This window comes from Natrix helvetica (assembly GCF_964273705.1).
Source record: "Natrix helvetica genome assembly, chromosome: 8".
In the NCBI taxonomy this organism is placed as follows: domain Eukaryota; kingdom Metazoa; phylum Chordata; class Lepidosauria; order Squamata; family Natricidae; genus Natrix; species Natrix helvetica.
In genome coordinates, this window is record NC_138559.1 from 28122927 (window position 1) to 28144319 (window position 21393).

Consider the following 21393-nt stretch of genomic DNA (forward strand, 5'->3'; position numbering starts at 1 on the left):
GGCCTACTTGCTATGAAATCACAGGAAGAGGCATCCTTCACTACGGTGCAAAACGGGGTGTCAGATCTGAGAAGCCGCCCTTTTCCAGCCAAATCCCCGCCAGAGGAGCCTGCTCTGACCATTGGGCAGCCCTGCCTTGCAAAGGGTCCAGGAGGGGGCTCTTTTCCTTGGGTTTTGTCTTGGACTGTAAAGGCGCTTTGATGGGTTGATTGATTGAGAAAAGGACCATCTGGATGAAAGTATGCAAAAAAGCTTTATTCTTGGCTGCAAAGACTCCATCCAACAATTTCGGCATCCCCAGCTGCAAGGGGGAGCGGTTCCCGGGGGGGGCTTCTCCATTTTGCCAAGAGAGAGGAGACGAGCCAAGGTGACTTCTGGGCCTTGTCTGCACCTGACTTGGGCTGGGAGGGGGCGGGGGAGCCAGCCCTGCACTGCAAACCCTGACAGCGCTGATCCCCTGCCTCCTGCTCCTCTGAAGCTGGCAGTGGGGGTCCTCCTGGAGTTCTGTTGTGGACAAGGGAGGCTGCTGACGGGAGCCCGGCTTTCCTCACTCGGTGCCCATCCCAGGCACCCGAGGCAGAGGGGTCCCTGCCTGCGTTCGGAGGCTGCCCATGGGAAGATCTTGAGGGACCGCTGTCGGGGGCTCTTCGTGGCTCTGCTGCCTCAGCTCAGGAACTGGGTGTAGCCTTCGGCCCCCGTGACAATGACGTCCATCCAAATGCGCAGGGCTTCTGCTGAGGGGGCCACCATGTAGTAGAGCCGCTCGTGGGTCTTGATGCAGAAGGTCAGGGCGGGGTTCGGGCTCTGCTGAGAGAAGAGAGAGGCTGCCAGGGTGCCTTCCTCCACCCTAGATCCCCACCCAGCAGCAGCAGGCAGAGTTGATGCCAAGCGTATAGAGGGCACAAGGGCCCACTCCTGCTCAAGGGCAGAGAAAAGGCAAAGGGGCCCTAAAGGGAAGGGCCCACAAAATTCCCCACTGAAGAGAGGATGGCAAAAGGCTGCTCTCTGCTACAAGACACTCCAGGAAGACGGACTTTGGGGCGGGGGAGGCAAGGGGTCTCATGGCAGCTGTGCAATGCAAGGGCTTTGGGTAAACTTTGCACAGGCAGCCAAAATGTGCCCCAAAGAAGCTCACACAGCTGTCAGCCTTAGCATTCAGGCGAAGGGGGCTGAACGCTACCTAACCAGGAGGTGATTGACTGATGAGATGGTGCCATATTCTGCCCCCCCCCGGTGTTTCTCCCCTCCCCCAGTCCCTAAGGACTTTCAGTCCAAATATTCCCCTCCTGGACAGCTCTTTTAGCTCAGGGATTCAGGATCGTGCAGGGTTCCTGGGCTAGCCAGAGGGGACGGATGGGTCCCTACCATGGACAGGCTGGGAGGGAAGAATCTCTTCTGCAGGAGAAGGAAAGGCAGGTAAAGTGCAGCCCGGGGGGGGGGGGAGGATAATATTTGGGCTACGCTCAGAGTGCCCCTCCCCCTTGCCGCCTCCCTGCCAGGCTACCTCTCACCTTGGCTGCACATTGGAGGTGATCGTAGTAAACCTCCTGGATGGCCTGGAAGTAGATGAGGCCTTTCAGCTTCGCCTCGTGTTTGTCTGTAGGGGGCAGAGGAAGGGGACGCTGCTGACGCCCGTCTGAGGGCCGAGATGAGCAGCGAGGCAGGAGGGCTGGCCATGGCGGGAATGGGGAGCCTCACCCACGTAGTAGGAGAGGGTGTGCCGCAGGCGGTCAAAGACAAACCAGCGCTTCTTCCAGGACCGGATCTTGCCTCCCATCTTGACCAGGTAGCCTTTGCACAGCTTCTCCGAGAGGAGGATGTGGCTGCAGGTGTCCACACTGTGGCCGGAGCATTCGATGTGCAAGCGCAGGTCAAAGTCCTCTTTGCGGATGGGCAAGTAACGGGTCAGGGGGCGAGCCTGCAGAACATGGGTGCAGTGGAGCTGGCAGCAGGGGCCAAAGTCCTTTCCCCCCCCCCTCCAGCTCCTGCAGCCTATCCCAAGCTCAACGCCGGCCTCCCAGACCCCTGAAAGAAACTTCCCGGGGCTGCCTCCTTGTCCAGGTGTGTCATGACCCAGAGGAGCAGTTCCTTCCTCTCCATGGGGAACACGATGGCCCTGCCCTCCCAGCAGGGGGAACAAAGGGGGGCTCCTGCTCACCTGAGCCAGTTGCTTCTCCCGCATCGTGACCTCTCTATCAACCAGCTGCTGCCGCTGTGCCATCTCACCCTGCAGCTGCTGCTCCAGCTGCTCCCGCCTCTGCCGCTCGTCCTCCAAGGCCTGGTGACGCAGCTCCATCTCTTGCTCCTGCCAGGACAGAAGGGTGGGCCACTGCGTCCCCAATACCACCCACCCTCTGCCCCCGCGGGTCCACAGCTGGATCCCTGCCCGTGGACAGAAGCTGCCCACCACCCGGGCAGTCCCGCCACTTGGGGAAGGGGTCAGAATGTACTAGGAAGACGGGGGGCCCCTGCCCAAGTGGCTTGCAAGGGGAGTGGCTCTTCCCAAAGGCTAACTCGGAGCGATCCCCATCCCAAGACTTCTGCTCCTGCCCTCACTCGCGACTCCATCAGGCGGGACCTCTCAGCCTGGGCCTCTTTCAGCAGTTTCTCCATCTCTTCGATCTTCCTGGCATCTGCCCCACTGGCACTGCAAGGCCAACTGGTTGTCACTGCCTGGCTGCCCAGCCTGCCTACCCCCCAGCCCGCGTCTCTCGGGTCTGGTCTGCACTTAGCAGCAGATCAGCAGCGCAGCCCGCTCAGAGGCCAGGCGAGAGAACCTGGCAGGTGGACAACCCTTGTAGGAGTCCGGTGGCCGAGGGGGAAGCTGACCTGGAGGCATTGTCTGGGGAGCAGGCCGAGTTCCCACTCAGGGACAGGTTGGTCTCCAAGCTGTCCGAGCTCTCCAGGCTGAGGGTGTCGTAGGCTGGCTCGGGGTCATTGGCCAGTTGACCTTGGCCCGGGAAGGGGTGATGGTGGAGACCAGAGTGGGGCACAAGGGGGGAGAAGAGGGCCCTCCTGCGCAGGGCCTGACACTCCACTGCCGCCTTCTGCTTCAGGTCAGCCAGGTGCTGCCACTGGTCCTGAACTGCCGGATGCCCTGCAAAGAGGCCCAGGGAGAAGGAGGCTGACTGCCAGCAGGACTTCACCTGGCATCTACCCACCGCAAGGGACCAGGGCCCCGCAGATGGGCACGGACAGAGGCATCACCCACCCTTGTGTTGCAGGGACGCCTCACGCTTCCTCCCCAGGTCAAGAAGGGAGCCGGTCAGCTTGCAGGGGGGGCTGCCTCTTCTGCCCCCGGGAGGTGGAGAGCCCTGTGAGAGAAAAGCCAGGGGAGTCCAGAGTGGCTCGTGCCCAAGGGGTGCAAGGTGGGGGACAGAAGCTGCTCGCCCAGTGGCTGGACTGACCCCAGATGGTTACATTTCCTTGTGGGAGGGACTGGGGCCAGTGGGGATGCTCCCCTGCTTTGGGGCCAACTGGGCTGCTCTACCTCTTGCCCATCTTGGCTCAAGAGACCCAGGCATTGGTGGGTTCCTACCGATTTGGCCCAGTTCAGCCAAACCGGTATGTCATGCCGGCCTGGGTTGCAGAACCGGCAGTGACCCAGGCTGGCCACGCCTCTGAACCGGTTCCCCGGTTGCTGAAGTCACCACCAGCATCTTTTTTTTGAGTTCTCTGCATGCGCAGAAGAATTTCTATTGAGCTGGGCATGCACAAAGGGCACCCACGAGTGAAGCAGCAGTAGCTCCAGCTAGAACCCACTCCTGGAGCCAGGCCAGAGCTGAGCTTTAGGAGAGGTGCTGACTAGACTGCCAAGGACACAAATTGAGGAGCAACTGCCCAGGAACGGCAAGAGAAAAAAGGAGGGCTGTGGGGTCTACAGAGAAGAGGGCAAAAGAAAGGCCCGGGGAGCATCGGAAGAGAAGTGCAGCCTCTGAGGTCACAGCAGGCCCTGCAATCAGCCCAAGCAGGATTTGTGGGAAGCTGAACTGAAATGGGCCAAGGAGTCCAATCCTCTCTGCAGCCCAAAGCCTGCCTCTCTCTTCCTGCCATGTGCCTGGCGGGGAGCCCCAAAAGTGGGGAGCATGTAATATGGGGGATGCTGCCATGTCCTGCACCAGTGTCCAACCTCCAACACCCCCCTGCTTGACCAAGGCGGTCCTTCCGGGCCATGCTGGGGATCGGACAGGCAGAGCAGTGGCTCCTTGGGCACATCCTCCCCCTCGCCCCTCGAACCTCTCGGAGGCCGCTTGAGCCCTTGGGAAAGGCAACGCTGCCGGTGAGCGCACAGAACTGTTGCTCCAGCACTAGGAGGGCTTCCTTCTCCTGTTGGGGAAAGCAGAACAGGGAGGGGGAGGGTCGAGTAACCCCTCAAGACCACTTTTGCATCCCTGGGGAAGGAGCAGAGCCTCCACAGTTCGGCAACTGCCCTCCTCCCCACAGCCGCGAGAGCCAGGCCTCCCCTGCGACCACTGCCCCTTGCCCTGCCTCTCACCTGCTGGAGTAGCTGCAGGGCAGCTCTCCTCTCCTGGTGCAGCCGGTCGGCCTCCTGAGCAGCCTGCAGCCGTAGCTGCTTGGCCTGGCCCTCCAGTGCAGCCACACGTTCCTGCAGCAGGGAAACAAAAGGGACACTGAGCGGAGCCACAGCCAGGCTCTGCAAGCGGGGTGGTGGTGGGGTGTGTGTGTCCAGGCTCACCTTCCGGTGGGCCATACGGTGGCGGCCCTGGGCCTCACTGTGCAGCATCTCGTGCTCCTCCTCCTCCCAGCGGCTCTCCTTCTCCAGCTGCTGGAACTCCAGGTCTTCGAAGAGCTTGGTCTCCGTCTCCAGGGCCTCCGCTTCCTGTGCAGGACGCAGCTGCTTAGAGGTGGCAGTCTGACCGAGGCTGGCCTGATGGGCTCCCTGGCTGGCAGGCTCTCCGCGGGCGAAGGCTCAGCCCAAGGACCCTTCTTCTCAACTGCCCCAGGACAAAAGCCAGGAGGGCAGGAGTTGTCCGGCACCCCCTCTTTCTCCTGAGCCTGGGCAGCGAGATCCCTTCTGGGGCAGGCTGCCCTTGCTCTCCCTCCCTTTTGCCCCCAGAGCTGCTGAGGCAACTCGGCTGCTGTGAGGCAGGGAGGGGGCGCTCCTGCTGAGCCTCTGGAGGGGCACTGCTGCCAGGGGCCCGGGCTAGCTTCCCCTGCCCCGCGGAAGGTGGGCAGGGGTAGAGGGGGCACTGACCCTTTGCATCTGGTCCTTCACTTGCTCCCTCATTGACTCGGGGCAGTTTTCAAGCTGGCTCTTGAGCTCAGAGTAAAACTCCTGCAGTTTCTCAAGCGCCTTCCTTTCCGCATCCACCCTTTCCCTCTCCTGAAGCCGGGAGGAAAGGACACACGAAGAGGGGAGAAAAGGGGCTTCTTGGGAGCAGGCCATGCAAAGAGGGGTTAGCAAGGGTCTCCACCAGGGGTCTGCCAGCCCACCCTTCCCGGCAGCTGCCAGGGCAGCTACACCTCTCCTCATTCTTTGGCCTAAAGCCCAGCCTTGGGGAGGCCCCCCATTTATCTGGCCTTGTCTCTGCCCCAGACATCCGAAGGCTGCCTTGCCCTGTTAAGCCATCCTGGGCAGTGAAGCTGAAGACACCAGAGTGGGATCTCGCCCGTGGAGGAAAGATCACTCCAGATCCTGGCGACCTCTGAGCTGTGGGAAGCTCAGGTGAGTCAGTCAAGGCAAGGGAAACGTGTCTCAAGCAGGGCCAACCCAGGCCTGTACCCGAGGGGTTTCTGAAGCCCACAGAAGGTCTCGCTCTACGTCTATACTGCAGTTTCTTTTTAAAAAAAAAAAAACCCGGGGACGGCTGGGTGAAGCATGCATTGGAAGCCCCTGGAACAACGCCAAAGTTTCCAGGGACGAAAGGAGCCACCATGACCAGACCGAAGCCGGGAGCATCTTGATGAGATCGACTGCTGGGTAAAAAGCCATGAAATTCAAAGAGGTGAATTTCACCAGGGAGAAATGCAAAGCTTTCATCTGAGTATGAAAAACCAAAATCATCAGCATGGGATGGCAGGCAGTGACGGGAACTGTACCGGGCAGGGGATGCCTAAAAGGATCTGGGGTCTTGATGGATCACAAACTGAACATGAGCCACAGGTGGTGTTGCTACCAAAAAGTAAAAGCCGGCTGAAGCTGCGTCAGTAGAAATACAATGCCAAGATCAAGCAAAATGGTGGTGCCTCTTTATTCTGTGTTAATCAGACCATACCTAGGAGACTGTGTCCAGTTCTGGGCACCACATTTAGGACAGACAAACTGGAATGTGTCCCAGAGGAGAGTCAGCAGGATGATAAGAGGCCTGGAAGAAAAGACCTACAAGGAGCAGGTGGAGGCCTTTGTCAGGTATGTTTAGCCTGGAGGAAAGGGGTGGGGAGGGAGAGACACGGTAGCCATTTTCAAATAAATGGCTCTGGAAGGAAGACAGGAGAAGAAACAATGGTTTTCATTCACCGAGAAGCAGACTTTGGTCAGACGTGGGGTAGAGCTCCATTGCCAAGACCTGCGGCCTCTCCTGCCAGAGGCATTCAAGAGAGGTGAGATGCTGTAATGACCCCCGCGACCTCTCGCTTTTCTTTCTAGGACTGGCAAACCCAGGGACGATGGTGCCACTTGACGAGCCCAAAATAACAAACTATGCAAATGCAGCCGACACACCTGAGGCCGCTGTGGGACTTTGGCTCCCCTGCGCTGCTCAGCCTGGGAGCCAGCCTCAGAATCGGACTCCACGCGGAAGGCCTTCCCAGCCTCCAGGAGCAAAGCAGGTAGAAGTTCTCCTAGGAGCAGCAGGAGGAGGAGCATCGTCCGGATAAGAGCCTTGGCGGGACAAACAAGCCCGGGCCATCACCTGCTCTCCCCAGACAGCTCAGCTTCTCAAGCTTTCCTCAGAGACCGAGTCTGGGTCGGGATCCTGTGTGGCTGGGTGAGCAGCCTGTCCCCAAGGACTCGGCCGGACACTCCTTTCTCGGGCGGGGACGCATGCAAAAAGAAGGAGGCGCCTAAAGTTCTGTCACCCCTTCCCAAGTGGGTAGGAGCTGCCATCCCAGGTGGCCTGTAAATGCCAAGCACTTACAAACGCCAAGAAGGGAAGGGGGGCTACCCACGGGCAGAGTGGACAATTGAGCCTGGGCTCTGCCTCTCCTGGCCCAGACAGACCACCACCACCCCAAGAGGCGAGCAGGCAGAGAGAGAGAGAGAGAGAGAGAGAGAGAGAGAGAAAAGAGGAGTTGGCACAGTTAGTGTTGGCCAGGCTGTTAGTGGCTGGGCTTCAGAGTGTGTGCTCCCTGCCCCTCAGGCTCCCTGTGTGAGCAAGGATTGGGGGAACCCTGGCCTCATGGGCACCTTTGCCTGACCAAAGGCGAGCTGTAGAGTGAGCTGGGTCAGGCCAATTTGCTCCCCGCAAGATCTACCCGTTCACCAGGCTCCCCATGGCTTCTTCCTTGACACGTGCAAAGGGTTTTGCCCCAAACCCAGAGAGGGCTTCTCCAGGGACTAGCAAAGCGCCCCTCTCCACTAAGCCCAAGAGGCCTGGATCAGGAGGGCAGGACCTACTACGTGAGCAGCGAAGGGGGGAAGCTTTGCCCTCCCCATCGCCTTGAGCAGCAACCTGCTAGGCTGGAGGCACCAGTTACCTTCTCCCGCTCGTGGCGAGTGCTGGCATCCAGGCTGCAGAGCTGCTCCTGCAGGAGTTGCACCGCCTGTTGTTCCTGCTGCAGCTGCAGAATCTCCGCTTCTCGCTCGCCCTGCAGGAGAGCCTGCTCCATCTCCGCCTGGGCAGGGCAGAATGGCAGTTACATGACTGCCGCCAGCCACCAGACTCTCCCTGCCCCCCAAGGATGGGTGGCACTGCCAGTCTCTGGGCAGGACAGATCCCCCTTCACCTCCCAAGCGGTCTCTCGCAGCTGCTGCTCCAGCCCCTTCAGGCGGCTCTTGAGGCGCTCTGTGCTGGCCAGGAGGCGGGCGTGCTCCTCTTCCAGAAGGGCCAGCTCCGGGGCAGGCGGCACCTCATGCTGCAGAGGAAATGGCAATCCCTGCATGTGTGGGCTTCCCAAGCCTCCCTCCAGAAAGGAAGGCCGCCTCCCAGCCATGGGGATGCAGAGACACACTGCCCACCTCCTCACCTCCTGACCAGCACTCTCGGTGCTGCTGCTCTCCTCCTGCAAGTTCTCCTCCTCCCCTCGCTCCCGGAGGGGGCTGTTCCCTGGCAGGGGGAGCGCCTCATCAGCAGCAGAGTTGGCACCACCCTCTTGGCCCAGCTCAGTGTCCCCCCTGGTGTACTCGGCACACAGGCTGAGGATGGTCTCCAGGCGCTGGCGCTCCTGGTTGCCCAGAGAACAAGCAAGAGCCACAGGAGGCTGGTGAGGTGGAAGGAAGGCCTGGCACATGAACGCCCCTCACCCAGACCCCTGTGCCAACTGGGTTTGCTACCTGATTGACCCCGGCCGGGCTTACCCAAGCTGTTCTGTCTTTACCAGCCACCCTGCCAGGAGGGAGCAGGGTCAACTCAGCTGTCTATGCCCAGCACAGCATGAGGGGAGGCCATCAATGGTGCTCCCTCCTCCCAAAGCAGCCCACCCCCGCCTGGGCCCTCTGATACGGTTCCCAGCCTATGAGTTCCCAGCATCCTTCACACCGGCCCCCCACCTCTCTACAGTGAAGCTGAAGCTCCCCAGCTTGATCCCTGCTCACCAAGCGCTCCATCTCTTGCTCCCGGAGACGCTCCTGACGCTGCCATCGATGGTACTCCAGCAGGCCGCTCTCGTGCATGCCCAGCAGCTTGGAGGTGCTCTGCTTGTGCTCCCGCGTGGGGCCCAACAGCTGGGACCCACCAGCCCCCTGGTGGCTTGGCTGGGGAGAATCCGAGGGCCGGACGAGGCACCCTAAGCTGGAGGCAGAGCTGAGGCCAGGTCCACCATGGGGCTTCCGCCGGGTGCGTTCTCCAGGAAGGGAGGGAGGCGAGGGGCTGCGGCTCCTCAAGCAGGAGGAGGAGGGCGGAGCAGAAGATGGCTCTCTCCGCCACCCCCTGGGACACTCCCCAAGCTTGCCCTGTAAGGAGAAGCTGCTTCCAGGGGCCGGGGACACTGCTCGGCGCCCCAGGGCCGGGCTGAGGGGGGGCAGCTCCCGCATGCTCTCTGTCGGCCTCCGGCTGATCTGGGGACTCTTGGGGAGCCGCTGGGCGCGGATGGACTGAGAGACGCCACCTGGCAGCTCCGACCCTTGGCAGGCTGCCTTCCCCAGTTGGGCTGATCGGGAAACCCCGACCGGTAGCATTTCCAAGAAGGAGCCGGGCCCTGGATCCTGGAGGGCTGCAGCCTTGCCCTGCAGCATGCCGGGCAGCTGGAAAGCCCTGGCCAAGCAAGGGTTCCCGGGTGATGGCGGGCGAGGGCTACCCAGTCGGTTTTCCTTCAGTGGAGAGCCACCATGCTGGCTGGGAGAGGGACCCTCTGCAGGAGACCGGACCTTGCGCCTTGGCAGGGGGCTTGTGGGGCCATCCCGCCAGACCTTCTTCTCGGCCCGGGGGCTCCCTGAGCTGCAAGCAGAGTTTAGGAAGCCACTGGAACTGCTCAAAGGATCCAGGCAAGCCCCTCCAGGGGGCAACAACGCAGCATGGCAGTAACTGGAGGATCGGACAGGCACTGCAGGGGGGAGTGCGGGGACCTTCTCCCGCCAGCTGGCCAAGGGGCTCCGGCAGCTGCTGCTGCTGCTGGCAGGGGAGGAGAGCGGAGAGAAGGGGGGAGAGGAGACATTTTCATAGATGGACCCCATGGAGGTGTTGCCAGAGCTCTGGGGTGGGGACAGAAGGGAGCAGCCCCCCCTGCCATTCGCAAGAGACATGGCTGTTGGGGACGGAGGGCTCCCATCACCACTTCCATCCTGCAGCACCAAGGAATCCATAATGCCTTGCAGGTCCCTCTCAATGGAGCTGACTAGGGAGAGTGATGCCCTCTCGGAGTTGCCGTTGACGGGGCTCTGCCACCCGGCTGCAAAGAGATGGGGGTCTCAGAAGGGAAAAGCCTCAGCTGCCTCTCTGTTCCCCCCTCGGGGCCAGAGCACCTGAGACCCCCACCCAGAGGCTGAGCACACCCAGCACCCTCCCCTCTGCAAGACCCCTCCAAATGGCCAGCCCAGGTCCCCATAACACCTGCCCTCACCTGGGGCTGGGGAGGAACCTGCCGCTGCTCAGCCAGACGCGCAGGGGAGCCAGACAGCCCCTCAGAGCCCCCCGCCCCCCACCAGACCCCATCAGGCAAAGGACCTACCTGCTCCCAGCCCACAGGGGGCCTCTGGGCTTGGCCGCTCGGCTGGCACCGCTTGGCTTTTCATCCACTTGGCCTCGGCTGGGTGGCTGAAGCGCAGGAACGTTGCCTGGCCTAGGCAGATCACGTGCCCTGGGAGAAGGAGCCCCGTCAGCCAAGCAGACCCACCCAGAGGTCAGGTCCAGCTGTGCTTTGCGCCCCGAGAGCGGCAGCCACCTCTGGAAAGCTGTAGGTCTAGGAGCTTTTGCTCCTCCAGGTCTCAGGGCATCCTACCGCTGGGCAACTGCAATGAGCCTTCTGTGGGGCTGCCTTTGGAGCCTGCTCAGAGGCACAGCAATGCTGCAAGGGTGGGCAGAAGGCCAGGGCGCCACTGCCACCGGCTGCAAAGCCCAGGAAAGACCCTCTGCCCACAGCTGCAGCTCAGTCCAGTCCTCCTAGCTGGCTCAAGCCAGAGCTGGGACCTTCCTTGGGGGGGGGGGTAGGGTATCTTTGCGAAACCTCGTATGGATGGGTCTGAAGGTTCCCTCAACAGACCATCCCCCACCAGCTGCTCTTCAGTTTGTGATGCTGAACATCAAAAACATTCTTCTCTCCCCACCCCCTCCCTCTCCGGTGGGTACCACTGTTGAAGGCTCCCCAGCCCACCCAGGCACAGGCTGGGTGCATAGAGCGAGGCGGTACCCTTGGCAGAGAGATGCAGGAGGCATTGCCTGGGCAAAATAAGGTCCAGATATTGTTTGGTTCAGGCAGATTCCTCCCTAATTTGCTGCAACTAAGGAGGTGGCCGAGCACAATCAGACTGCTGGATCCCTCGATTGCCACCCACCTCAATAAAAGCAATATGGAGCTGATCTCCCAGCATAGTCTACACTACAGGGTGGATACAAGTTCACCTCCTCGCAATGCCTGTTCCAGCCAGTCCTACCCTGGATGCCACAACCTGGCCCAGCCAGGAAAGGGCCAAGCGGTCACTGAAGCTCTGGTGGGGGCTGCTCCATGCCAGAGAAGATCTCTGGTGGGTATCCAGCTGGCAGCCATCTCATGTGGTGGAGAGTTGGAGGCCAGTGGGAGCTCTTGCCACAGCCAGGCTTAGTATTGGAAAAGTAGAGAGGAACCCAAAGACCCGGGGGGTCTCATCCTCCTCCTCCTCCTCCTCTCCCCAGCTTCCCAGCCTGTCTGAGCCACTGAGCAGCCATGCCTGCTGCAGGGCAGAGCCTGAGCTGCACTGAATTGGGGACCTGGGGGAATAACATTCCACGACCTTTGGCTCCTACAATTGGGAGGGGGGATCTGAAGGCAGGAAACACAGCCACAGCAGACAGGCCTGTGCCCTCCCCTAATATGGGAGATCTGGAGGCTTTGCCTCAGCCAAGGGGGGGGGACTTGCCTGGAAGGCCCTCCGTCCCCTCAGCAGCTGTCACTCTGGGAAGGCCAGGCAGCACCTTCAGGCTTCAGTTGCTCTGATTCTGAGCCCTAAACTTCCCAGGCAAAGCAGAAGGAAAACGGCAATTCTGTGGTCTTGAATCTCTCCCCCCCCCCCCCAAATGCTCCGTTGGCACCAATTCCCTGGCCAACTCTGGAGCGAACAAATGAAATGGAAGTTTACTAAAAACAGAGCCCTGGTGTGCTAAAGAAAGCTTGTATGGTCTGACCGCCTCCCTCCCTCCCCCCTCCCTCCCCCGAAGGCTTGCACCCAGCCCCTCCCTGCACAAGATCAGACCTGACTCCCAACAAAATGAGCTGTGGGACCACTACGGGGGATGGGGGGCTGGCATACTTGGATGAAGGGGGGAATCCCAGAGCACATCCCCCAGAAAGAAATCTGGGCTCCAAAGAAATCTGCTGCTTCCAAGGGCTCAGCAGCCACCCCAACTGCAGATGGAGCCCATGAGCTTCCTGGACACGCCCCAGTCCTGGCAAGCTTTTCCCTGCTCCAGAAGGCAAGTGGGCCTCCCCTTGCAAAGCCCATTGCCCTCAGGGAAACCAAAACCAAGCCTTCAGGCAAACAACCCTCTGCTATTTTGCTTTCTCCTGTCCGCAGGGTCACCAGCAGACACTTCCCCCCCAACTCCCAGACTGCCAATGTAACCAGCTAATAGACAATCCGGCAGAAGCTCTGTGGGAAGATGGCCACTGCGAAAGGCGTGGGGGGGGGGGCAATGGGGCTCTAAACACATCAAGCAACCTACCCCACCCAAGGTTACACTCCCCCCCCCTAAGCTCAAAGTCTGAAGGATGCAAAAGGGGAGTGGGGGAGGCCAGGCACCCCCTGCTCTTTTAGGGGAGAAAGTCTCTCTGCAGGGGGCTTCCTAAGGCCAGAGCCCAGCGGAGGATGGGGGATCAGCGGGGAATGAGCGACCCACCCACCCTTCCCCAGAGCCCAGCATTTCCTGTCGAAATCGGCCCCCCTTCCCTCAGCCCCCCCCCCCCCCGGCTTCACCCTGGAGGGGAAGGAGGGGGAGCTGGCTTGGCTTCTGTCCCAGCCAGGAAAGCTTCGGAGGTGGAGCCCCCAGCCCAGCAGCTGTGCTCCAGCCGGGAAAGGGCGGGCAAGAGGAGGGGGCGCCCATCTACAGATCGTGCTCTGTCCCCGAAGGCTGGGAGGAAGGAGCCCGCAACCCTCCGGATCCCGCCCAACCTTCCTGGCAGCCGCAGCAGCTTACGAGTGGGGCCGGGCGGCGAGAGGACGAGCGCCCCGAGGGAGAGAAAGCGACGAGCCGGCAGTCCTCGGCTGCTCACCGAGGCTCCCTTGCAGCAGTGACCCGCGCGCCTGACGGCCGCGTGCCCCGTGCCCAGCCCGGAGCCAGCCAGGCGCAAGACGGCCGGCATTCCGTCCCCGCTGGCGGGCAGAGGCTGGGTCGGCCGGCCGGCCTCTCCCCGGTAGAAAGCGCGGAGCACCGGCGGCTACCTCGGCTGCGCCTGTTGGTGGTGGTGGTGGGGAGGCGGCGCGCTCCAGGCTACCCGGCGCCCCGGCCGCATCCCCGGGGCCGCAGGAGCCGCCAGTTGGGTGGAGCGTCGCGTCTCGTCGCCGGCCGCCTCCGGGATTTCTAAAAATAGCGGCGGGCGGAGGCAGGGAGGGTCTCGGGCCCTGTTGGAGGGCGGCCCCTCTGCGCTGCGCTCGGGGCTGCTCTGGCGGCCTTCGGGCCCCGTTGGCCCCTCGGCGCTCCTGTCACGCGCGCCCCGCTCCCGCCCGCTTTTCCCCCGCCCGCCAACCTGGGGCCCTGGTCCCGAGTGCCCGGGGGCTTCCTCCTTGCAGGAAAGTGGCGGCGACTTTCTCTCGCTCGAAAACTCTGCCCACCCCTCGCCGGACGGGGGAGAGCTGAAGAAGCAGAGCGCGGGGTCACTGCCGCTCGTGGCCGCGGAAGCTCGCGCGGTGGCAGCTTCAGCCTCCTCCGTTCAGCCTTCTAGGAGCCCCGAGGGCCAGGAGTCAGGACCCGGTCGCTTCTTTGGCAGCCACCCGGAAGTCCCCTGCAGGAGCGCAAACTCTGCGGGCGAAATGCGGGGAGTCCCCCCCCCCCCAGCAGGCCTGACTCTGCTGGCCTTCGGGCACAGCCGAGGATCGATGCGCTGCTGGCCGCGCAGGGATGAAGCAGGGACAGGGTTAACCCTCTGGGAGAAAAGCCACCTGGCTCCTTGCCAAGGCTTCTGGGCAATTCCTTCTCAAAGGCCTCTTTCCAGGCTCTCATCAGACCAAAAATATGATTCAGACAGGAAATGAGGAGTCTTTGGAAAAGTTGACTTGGTGATCTGGGTTGGAGTCCGGAGGAGAAACAGCAAGAAGGAATTAACTAGAAAATGGGGGGGGGGACACAGCTGTGGGGGACTAGTGCTCACAGAGGCCCAACTCCCTCCTGAGGGGGCTCTTCCCAGGCTCTGCTGCCTTCGGTAAGTGATCTGGCCCTCTGGAGCCTTCAAGCATTCCTTCCCTGCCCTTCTTTCTTAACAACCAACCTGCAGTGATTTCCTTTACAATGGCAGCTGGGACCGTCACTAAGTGGCACGTGCCTGTGACATTGCACTTCCTGACTGCATCATGGATGCCTTGCAATTCTGGTCCCAAATGCCATTGTAAACTGAGGCCCTCCTGCCCTACTGGAGGCCGAGAGCTTGGGTGGAAAGGGATGCTGGGCAGGGGTCTGAGTTGGGCCTGCATCTATAGAGGCCAAGAGACCCTCCCAGCCAGCCTCTTGCTCCTGCCAGTCGGCCCCAGAGACAGGCAGGGCCCACTCGGCCTGGCTTGTAAGGGTTGCAGCTGCAGCTTCTGCCGCTTTTTTTGAAAACAGAGGTTGACAGAGAAGTCCCCACTCTGAGACCATGGGAGTTAGGATCCCGCCTCCACAGCCAGCCACAGGAAAGGCTCTTCAGGGGGGCCACTTGAGAACCCAAGCCCAGGGATGCTTTCTTTTACAGCCCCCCCCCCCCCCCACAGAGCGCAAAAAAAGCAGACAGTTCACCAGACCAAGAAGCAGCCCCTGCTGCTGGGCAAGAGCAGAGGTCAGCTGGGGTCGCATTAGCAAGCGATGGCTGGACAGAGCCTTGCTTCCCAATCTTGGTTGACTGAAATAATACACACACACACATACACACACACTCCAGTGCCCAACTCTTGCCTCATTCTCCTTTGTGCCCACAAAGCTGCTCCCCTTGCCAAGGATGGGGTTGCCATGGTGATGATCAGAGCTGGCCTTCCACTGTAGCCTGGCAGGGAGGCTCCTTACTCAGTGTTGACCCAGGGTGCAAGGAGACTGACCATGGCCACCCTTCAAAGAGCTCCTAGGCCATCCATGGAGGGCTCCTTCCTGCAGACGCCTCTGCCGGGGCAGGGAGGGAGCACGTCTTTGTTTTGGCCCTCGTGGTGCACTCTTCCCTCCCAAAAATTCCAGAGCTTAGCAGCACTAGGCTTAGCCCAATTGGAAGTCCCCCGGCCAGGGAACGGGAGTGGGCCTACGCTTGCAGGAAGACCCAAAGACCAGAGGGACTGCACACTAATGCCAGGATAAACAGCTCTGAGTCCAGAAAGAATCCAGGGCCAACATTCCCAGGATGTCCTTGGCCCAAGGCAGCATAATGGGTGTCCGGCCATCAGAGCCTCTCCTCTCCTTACCTTGGGACAAGCGGGTGGGGCGTGTGATTGTTTGCCCATCGATGGTGCAGGGATGACCGCAGGGATGCAGTGTGAGGGTCCCACACACATTTTCAATGAAGCAGTGCTGGGGGGCCACCCCAGCCCCCTGTAGCACAATGTCCCCAGCAGTGGAGCCCAGGACCGTCTTGCCTGCAAGGAGACTGCATGAGAGGGTGGCCCCCTTCCTTCAAGGGGGAGCAGGGAAAGGGAGGACCCGAGATGGCGGCAGAGACATACCCTCTTCCAGGGGCAGCAGAGTGATGGCCGTGCTGAGGCGCCCACTGCCGAGGCTCACCAGATGTGGCTTTTGAGTCTGCACCTTCAGGCCTCGGCCAGTCTCAGTCAGGTCCAGGAGGCTGTTCTGCAGGGCGGGGGAGAAAGGCTGTCGGTAGCAGCGTTGCCCCCTCCCTCCTCAAACGGGCAAGAGCACCGGGCAGCCTGGCTTCCCTTTTGGCCACTCCTGGCATGAGCAAGCCCCTCCCTCTTTCTTAATTGCCATCCTCCAACCAGGTAAGTTGAAGGTGAAAGCCAGGAAGGGCAAGGAAAAGGCAAGAGGACAAGTTGTCCAACGGCTTTAAAAGGTTGCTGAGGGGGAAGGCAAGCGGAGCAGGCATTGGCACTGGCTGACTTGGGAAGGGCTTCCAAAGGGGGCTCTCGCACCCCCACTCTCCAGTCCGCGAAACCTCAGGACAGGACGGGGTCTCCTCCTGAGCCACCACTGCCACCTGGGAGGACAGGAACATTCTGACGGGCAGGGAGTTCTCTCAGGGCACCTGCTCACCTGAATGGGCTTCTGTACTTGGCAGGTAGGGGCAGCCGGGTTGTGGTTGCAAGTCTCCATGGTGGGGCTCCTCTGGCCTGAGAGGGAAAAAGGGGGAGCCTGTGTCAGAACTGCCAGGCCACAGATCGCCCAAAGTCCAAGCCCCGTGCAAGACCCACCTGCTGTCCTGCAGGCCGTCCCGGGGCTGGAACGCAGGACAGGTCAAGGCTACCCCAAGGAAGGGGAGGCTCTGGTCCTCGCCCTCCATTCCCTGCAGGGAGGGAGGGAGGGAGGGAGGGGAGGTTCTTGCTCTGCCAGCCATGGTCCAGGGAAATATTTCCCAAGAGGTCTCCCCGCTAAGCACAGATAACCGTGCACCCATTTCTCAAGAGCAAGAGATGCATTTCAGCTTTTACAGAATACCCAAAGTAGCTGCTATTCAGCAGCGGGGAAGAAGAGGGATCAACTGAGCCTCTAAGGAGCCCTCCTGACACCTACAAGGTTAACTTGTGGAACCTCATGACTAACTAATTAGCACAAATATCTAAAATTATCTTCAGCTTCATTAAGTTCAACAAAAAGTTAACTTCTCTCTATTGTTTTCTGATCAACCTTCAAGATATTGTGGCACTATAATGATTAGACTGCATCATTGCACACCTTTTCATGGATTTATGGCACTGTCACCAGTGGACAAGGATACTCGTGGGTCTAAACAAGAGCATTTTAGTGAGGAAGGCAGCAGCAGGGAGACACTGGTCCATATCCTCCCTGAGTAGTGGTGGTGGTGGTGTAGGTTTCTCTCCGCCTAGCCTACCTTACAGGGTTGCTTGGATCCCCCTCCCAGCTCCTAGAACAAAGGTGGGGTATAAATCTTAACATTTGCATACAAGCAGAATGTCTCCAGGCTTCCTGGGTGTTTCTCTGCAAGAGGCGAGTCTCAATTCCGCTCTGAAAATATTGCAAAGAAGAACTGCTTGGCAACCAGAGCTGTGTTTTATCACCACAAAGCATGGGGTCACCCAGGGCTTGTTTCTACTGCGACGTCCCTAGGAGAATCTTAGCTCCTGCATGTAGCCCCTTCTACACCAGCCGTAGATTGGCTGTGGTGTCTATGCTTCCACCCCAATTCCAAATTTCCTTGCTCCAATGCCAGGTACTCTCTCCTCATCTTTTATCACTATTTCTGAGTTGCCTGCAGAAGAACCTTGGATAAATTGACAGTTGGCAAAGTGAACGTGAGGTGGGCAGGATCAGAATTTGATAAATAAATGCCCAGGGAGCTTCCTAGCCTAGAACATGGCTTACCTGGATGATCCGTATTCGTCTGGCATCCCCCAGCATTCCTCCCTTCCTGAGGGAAGAGGAGAGATCTTGCCCCCTTTCTGAGGGTAAAAGGGGAAACCTCACACTGCCATCTGCAAGCCCCACATCTGCACTGGCCCAAGAGAGCCAGCAGGGCCCTGCCTGATGGGAGTTCCTCCCTCCCAAGCATTGGCACAACCCACCCCCCAATCCAAGGTCCTCCTTTCAAGAGAGGAGACAAAGAGGCTGCCTTGTCTGTCTTTGACCTGCCCAAGGAGGAGAGCGCCACTCCCCGGAGAAAGGAGGGCTTCTGGTCTCCTGGCCCACTCTTTGCCTAGGTAGAGGAACTCTCCCGGGGGTATGAGGGGGAGGGGGTGCCTGGCTGTTCCCCCTTCTCTCCGTTCTTGCTATTCAGAGCCACAAGTCCTGACAAGCAGGCTCTGTTTGAGGAGGAGGAGGAGGGAGGGAGGAGCTGTACCTTGTCAGCCACAAGGCGTCTTTCTTCTCTGTGCTGCCAGAGAATGAGGGCCTTGTGTGGCTGAGGGGCTGGACAGCAAAGGCCAAGGGGTGAGCTCCAGCCAGGCTGGGCCTGCAGGGCTGGTTTCTCCCTCCAGCTGTACCCTGCCAGAGTTGGGAAAGGGGGAGGAGAACTCTCTTCCAGCCTTGGAGGAGCACAAAAGGCTTCAAGGCCAGCCCAGGAGGCAGCCTGGGAAAAGCGAGGGTGGTGCAGTCCTTGGCCAAAGCCAAGCCCAGCCACCCACGGCAGCCAGAGCTTCGGGAGAGCTTCTGACAGAGCATCCAAACAAAGGGAGGAGAGTCCCAATTGTGCTGGCCATCACCAGATCCACTCTGCCATAAATTGTTCTGCATTAGTGGGTCAAGGCTCTCAAAAAACCCAGTTCAGCCTTTGGTGCAACCTCTGTGCCGAGCCTTGGCTGCGGTACCTGCCTCGGCCCAAAGATCAGGCAGGTCTGGGCTCACCCAGAGGCCAAGAGCGCCAGGCTGGATCTGCTTTCGCCAAGTGCCTTTCTGGGGCCTTCCTGGGTTCAAGGAGAAAACTGGCAAAACTAACACTGGTCCTGGGAAAGGAGGAAGGCAGCTTTTGGGACAGCTTGCCTTCCCAGCTGAAATCAGCATCCTGTGCTGGCAGCCACAGCTCCACTGCAGGAGAAAAGCCCCAAGGAGAGGGTGGCAAGTGGCAAGAGGTTTCAAGGGCTGGTGCAGGGGGGGAGCATGGTCAGCAGCAAGAGAGGACTAGGTTCTCCCAGGACCTTGAGTTCTTCCTGGAGGACTTTTCCTCAGACCCACCAGAGAAGGCAGAGGGATGAGTAGATAGCTGCTCCAAGTCCGAAGCTTCTGCGTCTCAGTCAGATGCTGCTACAAGATGCCAGGTCAGATTATTACAGGGCCCCACCCAGCAACGTTCAGGCAGGCTGCTCGCTACTACTGCGTGCCTCGCCCCACTTGCATCACAACAATCCTGCAAGGTAAACACTTGTCCTGGGATTACTGGGCAGTCTCTTTTTCAGCGCAGTTCCGGTCCCAGGCGCAGAGCTCCCATCCTGCTCGGAGCCCGGAGCTGCAGGAATCTCCACGGCTTCCCGGCGCAGCAGGACAAGGCAAAGCCCGAGACCGGACAGCCCTTTTCTCCCAAGCCACAGCAAAGGAACTGCCAGCCCCGCCGAGACGGGCAGCTCGGGGAGGGAGCGGGAGCTCCTCTCACCTGAGAGGAGAGCCGCGGGGCCCGAGCGCAGGTGCACGGGGGTGGGGTGGGGTTGCAGGTAGGGACGCTCCGGTCGGCTTTTGCGTGCGGCGTTGCTCTTCCCCAGTCCGCAGCGCCGGTGGGGAGGAAAACGGCAGGAATGTGCGGAATGCGCCACGTCCAGGCAGGCGGGGATGGGGGGGGGGGGAGTGCCGGCCCGTCGACGCCTCCGTCAGCCGTTCACCAAGCTCTGCTCTGCCAGGGACTCCTCGCCGGCCGGAGTCAAGCGGAGAGTCGCCGCCGCTCTTCTCATCGCCTGCTTGGCCGGCACGAGGATGCCATCCCGACCCGGGTCTCCCGGGGCGCAATGGCCTAAAACCGCTCCGAAGTTACCAAAGGCGGCCCGGGCAGCGGAGAGGCGCCTCCCGCATTACCTGTGCGCCCCGCACCTGTTAAGCAGGCTTCCCCCTCCAACCCCCGATGTCTCCGGAGCTGCAGCCGCCGCCCATCTGCGTCGCTCTTTCAGGGCTGAAGGGCCGCCGGCCGAGGAAGGAGGAGCGCCAGGCGGAGACCCGCCGCCCCCCTCTCCGGTTTGCCCCCACTTTGCGCGTGCGCGCGCTCGACCAGGCCCGCGGGCAGCTGGGGTGCGCCCGCCTCCCGCGTCCTTCGGAATCCCGGAGGGCCTCCCCGCCGCCCGAGAGCCGGATCCCGCGCGCCACAGCCGGCGCTGAACAAAAGACAAGGGCGGGGAAGGCTCGGGCGCCTTCTCCGTTGTGCCGCTGTTGCTCTGACGCCCCGAAGCCGGCACGCGGCGTGGAAAGGGCACGGGTGGGCGTAGCGGGGTCCCCGCGGGGGCGGTGTGAGCCCAGCCGGGCGGGGTCGGTCTCAGCCTCCGCTCGCCCGAAGGAGAGGGAAGTTCAGCAGCTCCCGCATGGCGGCCGAATCGGACCCGCCACCCCGCGCCCCGTTCGATAGCCCTCGGCTCGGAGGATTGCGGCGGCGACCGGCCTTCCAGGGTCCTCGGCGCGGGAGGCGGATCGTTTATCACTCACCGAGGCATTTTAAATCTTTTAGGCAAATTTCGTGCTGAGCCTCTCCGGCACTTCTGGGCGGTCAGCCACAGCGAAGGCAGAAAACAGGGACTCCCATAGACCTACAGATAATAACAGCATCCCCGAGAGGTACAAGTTCCGGCTGCGGCTGAATGACTTCTACACGCCCGAAGTAAGACTTTCTCATCCATTCAGATGACGCACCTTTTGCCCTGCCTGGTTGCCCCAGTTGTGCCTCGCTCCCAGAACGGCAAAACCGTTTTGGCCTTTCATTAAACCCGTCAGTCAACAGGAAGAGAATGAAACTTAGTGGCCCTGCTTCACCCTGCCTGCATGCAGAAGCCCCCTTCTCCTCCTTCACACCACAAAACCAAACCCAGCACTTAGAACGGGAGCAGTACTAGCTAGCTCAGTGGTTCTCAACCTTCCCAATGCCGTGACCCTTCAATACAGTTCCTCATGTTGTGGTTACTCCCAACCATAAAATTGGTGCCTCGGTTCCTAAGACCATCAAAAATATGTGTTTTCCAATGGTCTTAGGCAATCCCTGTGAAAGGGTCGTTCGACCCCCAAAGGGGCCCTGACCCACAGGTTGAGAACCACTGAGCTAGCTGAATGGCAAAGGATGTCATATTTACAGTCTCTGGCACAAAACCGCTTTAGAAAATGTGAAATATTTTGACAACTTGAAATTAGAACTCCTACAAATGGATCAGCAGTGAATAAGTTGGTGGGCACTCCTGGCTGGAGCTGGGGAAGTGACCCGTGTGGCACGCCTTGTTGTTTCCAGAGTTGGAGCTATTTTGGCACGGATTGTATCAAACATCTGGAAACCATCAACCCCATGATGACGAGAAGCCATGGCAGCCAGAGGAAGATTTGCAAGTGCTGCTGCAGACAAGGTGGGTCTGGGTGACAGCCCAGCTCAAGCCCCCCCAGCCACTCCTGTGGCAGCTCAAGGGAGCCAGACGGGACACTTGGCAGGAAGGCCCCTGGCCCTTTGCAGGTTGTCAGCTGGTGACTGACCTATGAGAGGGCAAGAGAGCCCATGCATTTTTACTTAAACCCAACTTCAACCAGAATAGAGCTGGAAGGGACCTTGGAGGTCTTCTAGTCCAACCTCCTGCTCAAGCTGGAGACCCTATATACCATTTCAGATAGGTGGCTTTTC

At 60.4% G+C, this 21393-nt stretch overlaps 1 protein-coding gene across 10 annotated transcripts; it reads right to left on the minus strand.

Moving 5' to 3' along the window:
- Positions 1-234: 234 nt before the first annotated feature.
- On the minus strand, positions 235-21157 carry PHLDB1 (pleckstrin homology like domain family B member 1). Of its 10 annotated transcripts, XM_081960556.1 has the most exons (22): positions 19192-19746; positions 18777-18948; positions 16185-16261; positions 15641-15764; positions 15383-15553; positions 10285-10413; positions 8714-10005; positions 8146-8343; positions 7906-8034; positions 7657-7794; positions 5216-5344; positions 4697-4840; positions 4496-4606; positions 4237-4326; positions 3212-3314; positions 2830-3097; positions 2557-2647; positions 2159-2305; positions 1699-1918; positions 1512-1597; positions 1366-1395; positions 235-804 (listed from the first exon to the last, which is right to left on the minus strand). In XM_081960556.1, exons 3-22 carry the CDS (start codon positions 16242-16244, stop codon positions 664-666), a joined length of 3801 nt encoding a protein of 1266 aa, XP_081816682.1. In that variant the 5' UTR covers positions 16245-16261; positions 18777-18948; positions 19192-19746; the 3' UTR covers positions 235-663. The 10 variants fall into 10 exon arrangements, with proteins under 10 accessions (XP_081816682.1, XP_081816683.1, XP_081816680.1 ...); XM_081960557.1 differs by lacking the exons at positions 18777-18948; positions 19192-19746 and adding an exon at positions 20223-21157; XM_081960554.1 differs by lacking the exon at positions 18777-18948.
- Positions 21158-21393: the final 236 nt, after the last annotated feature.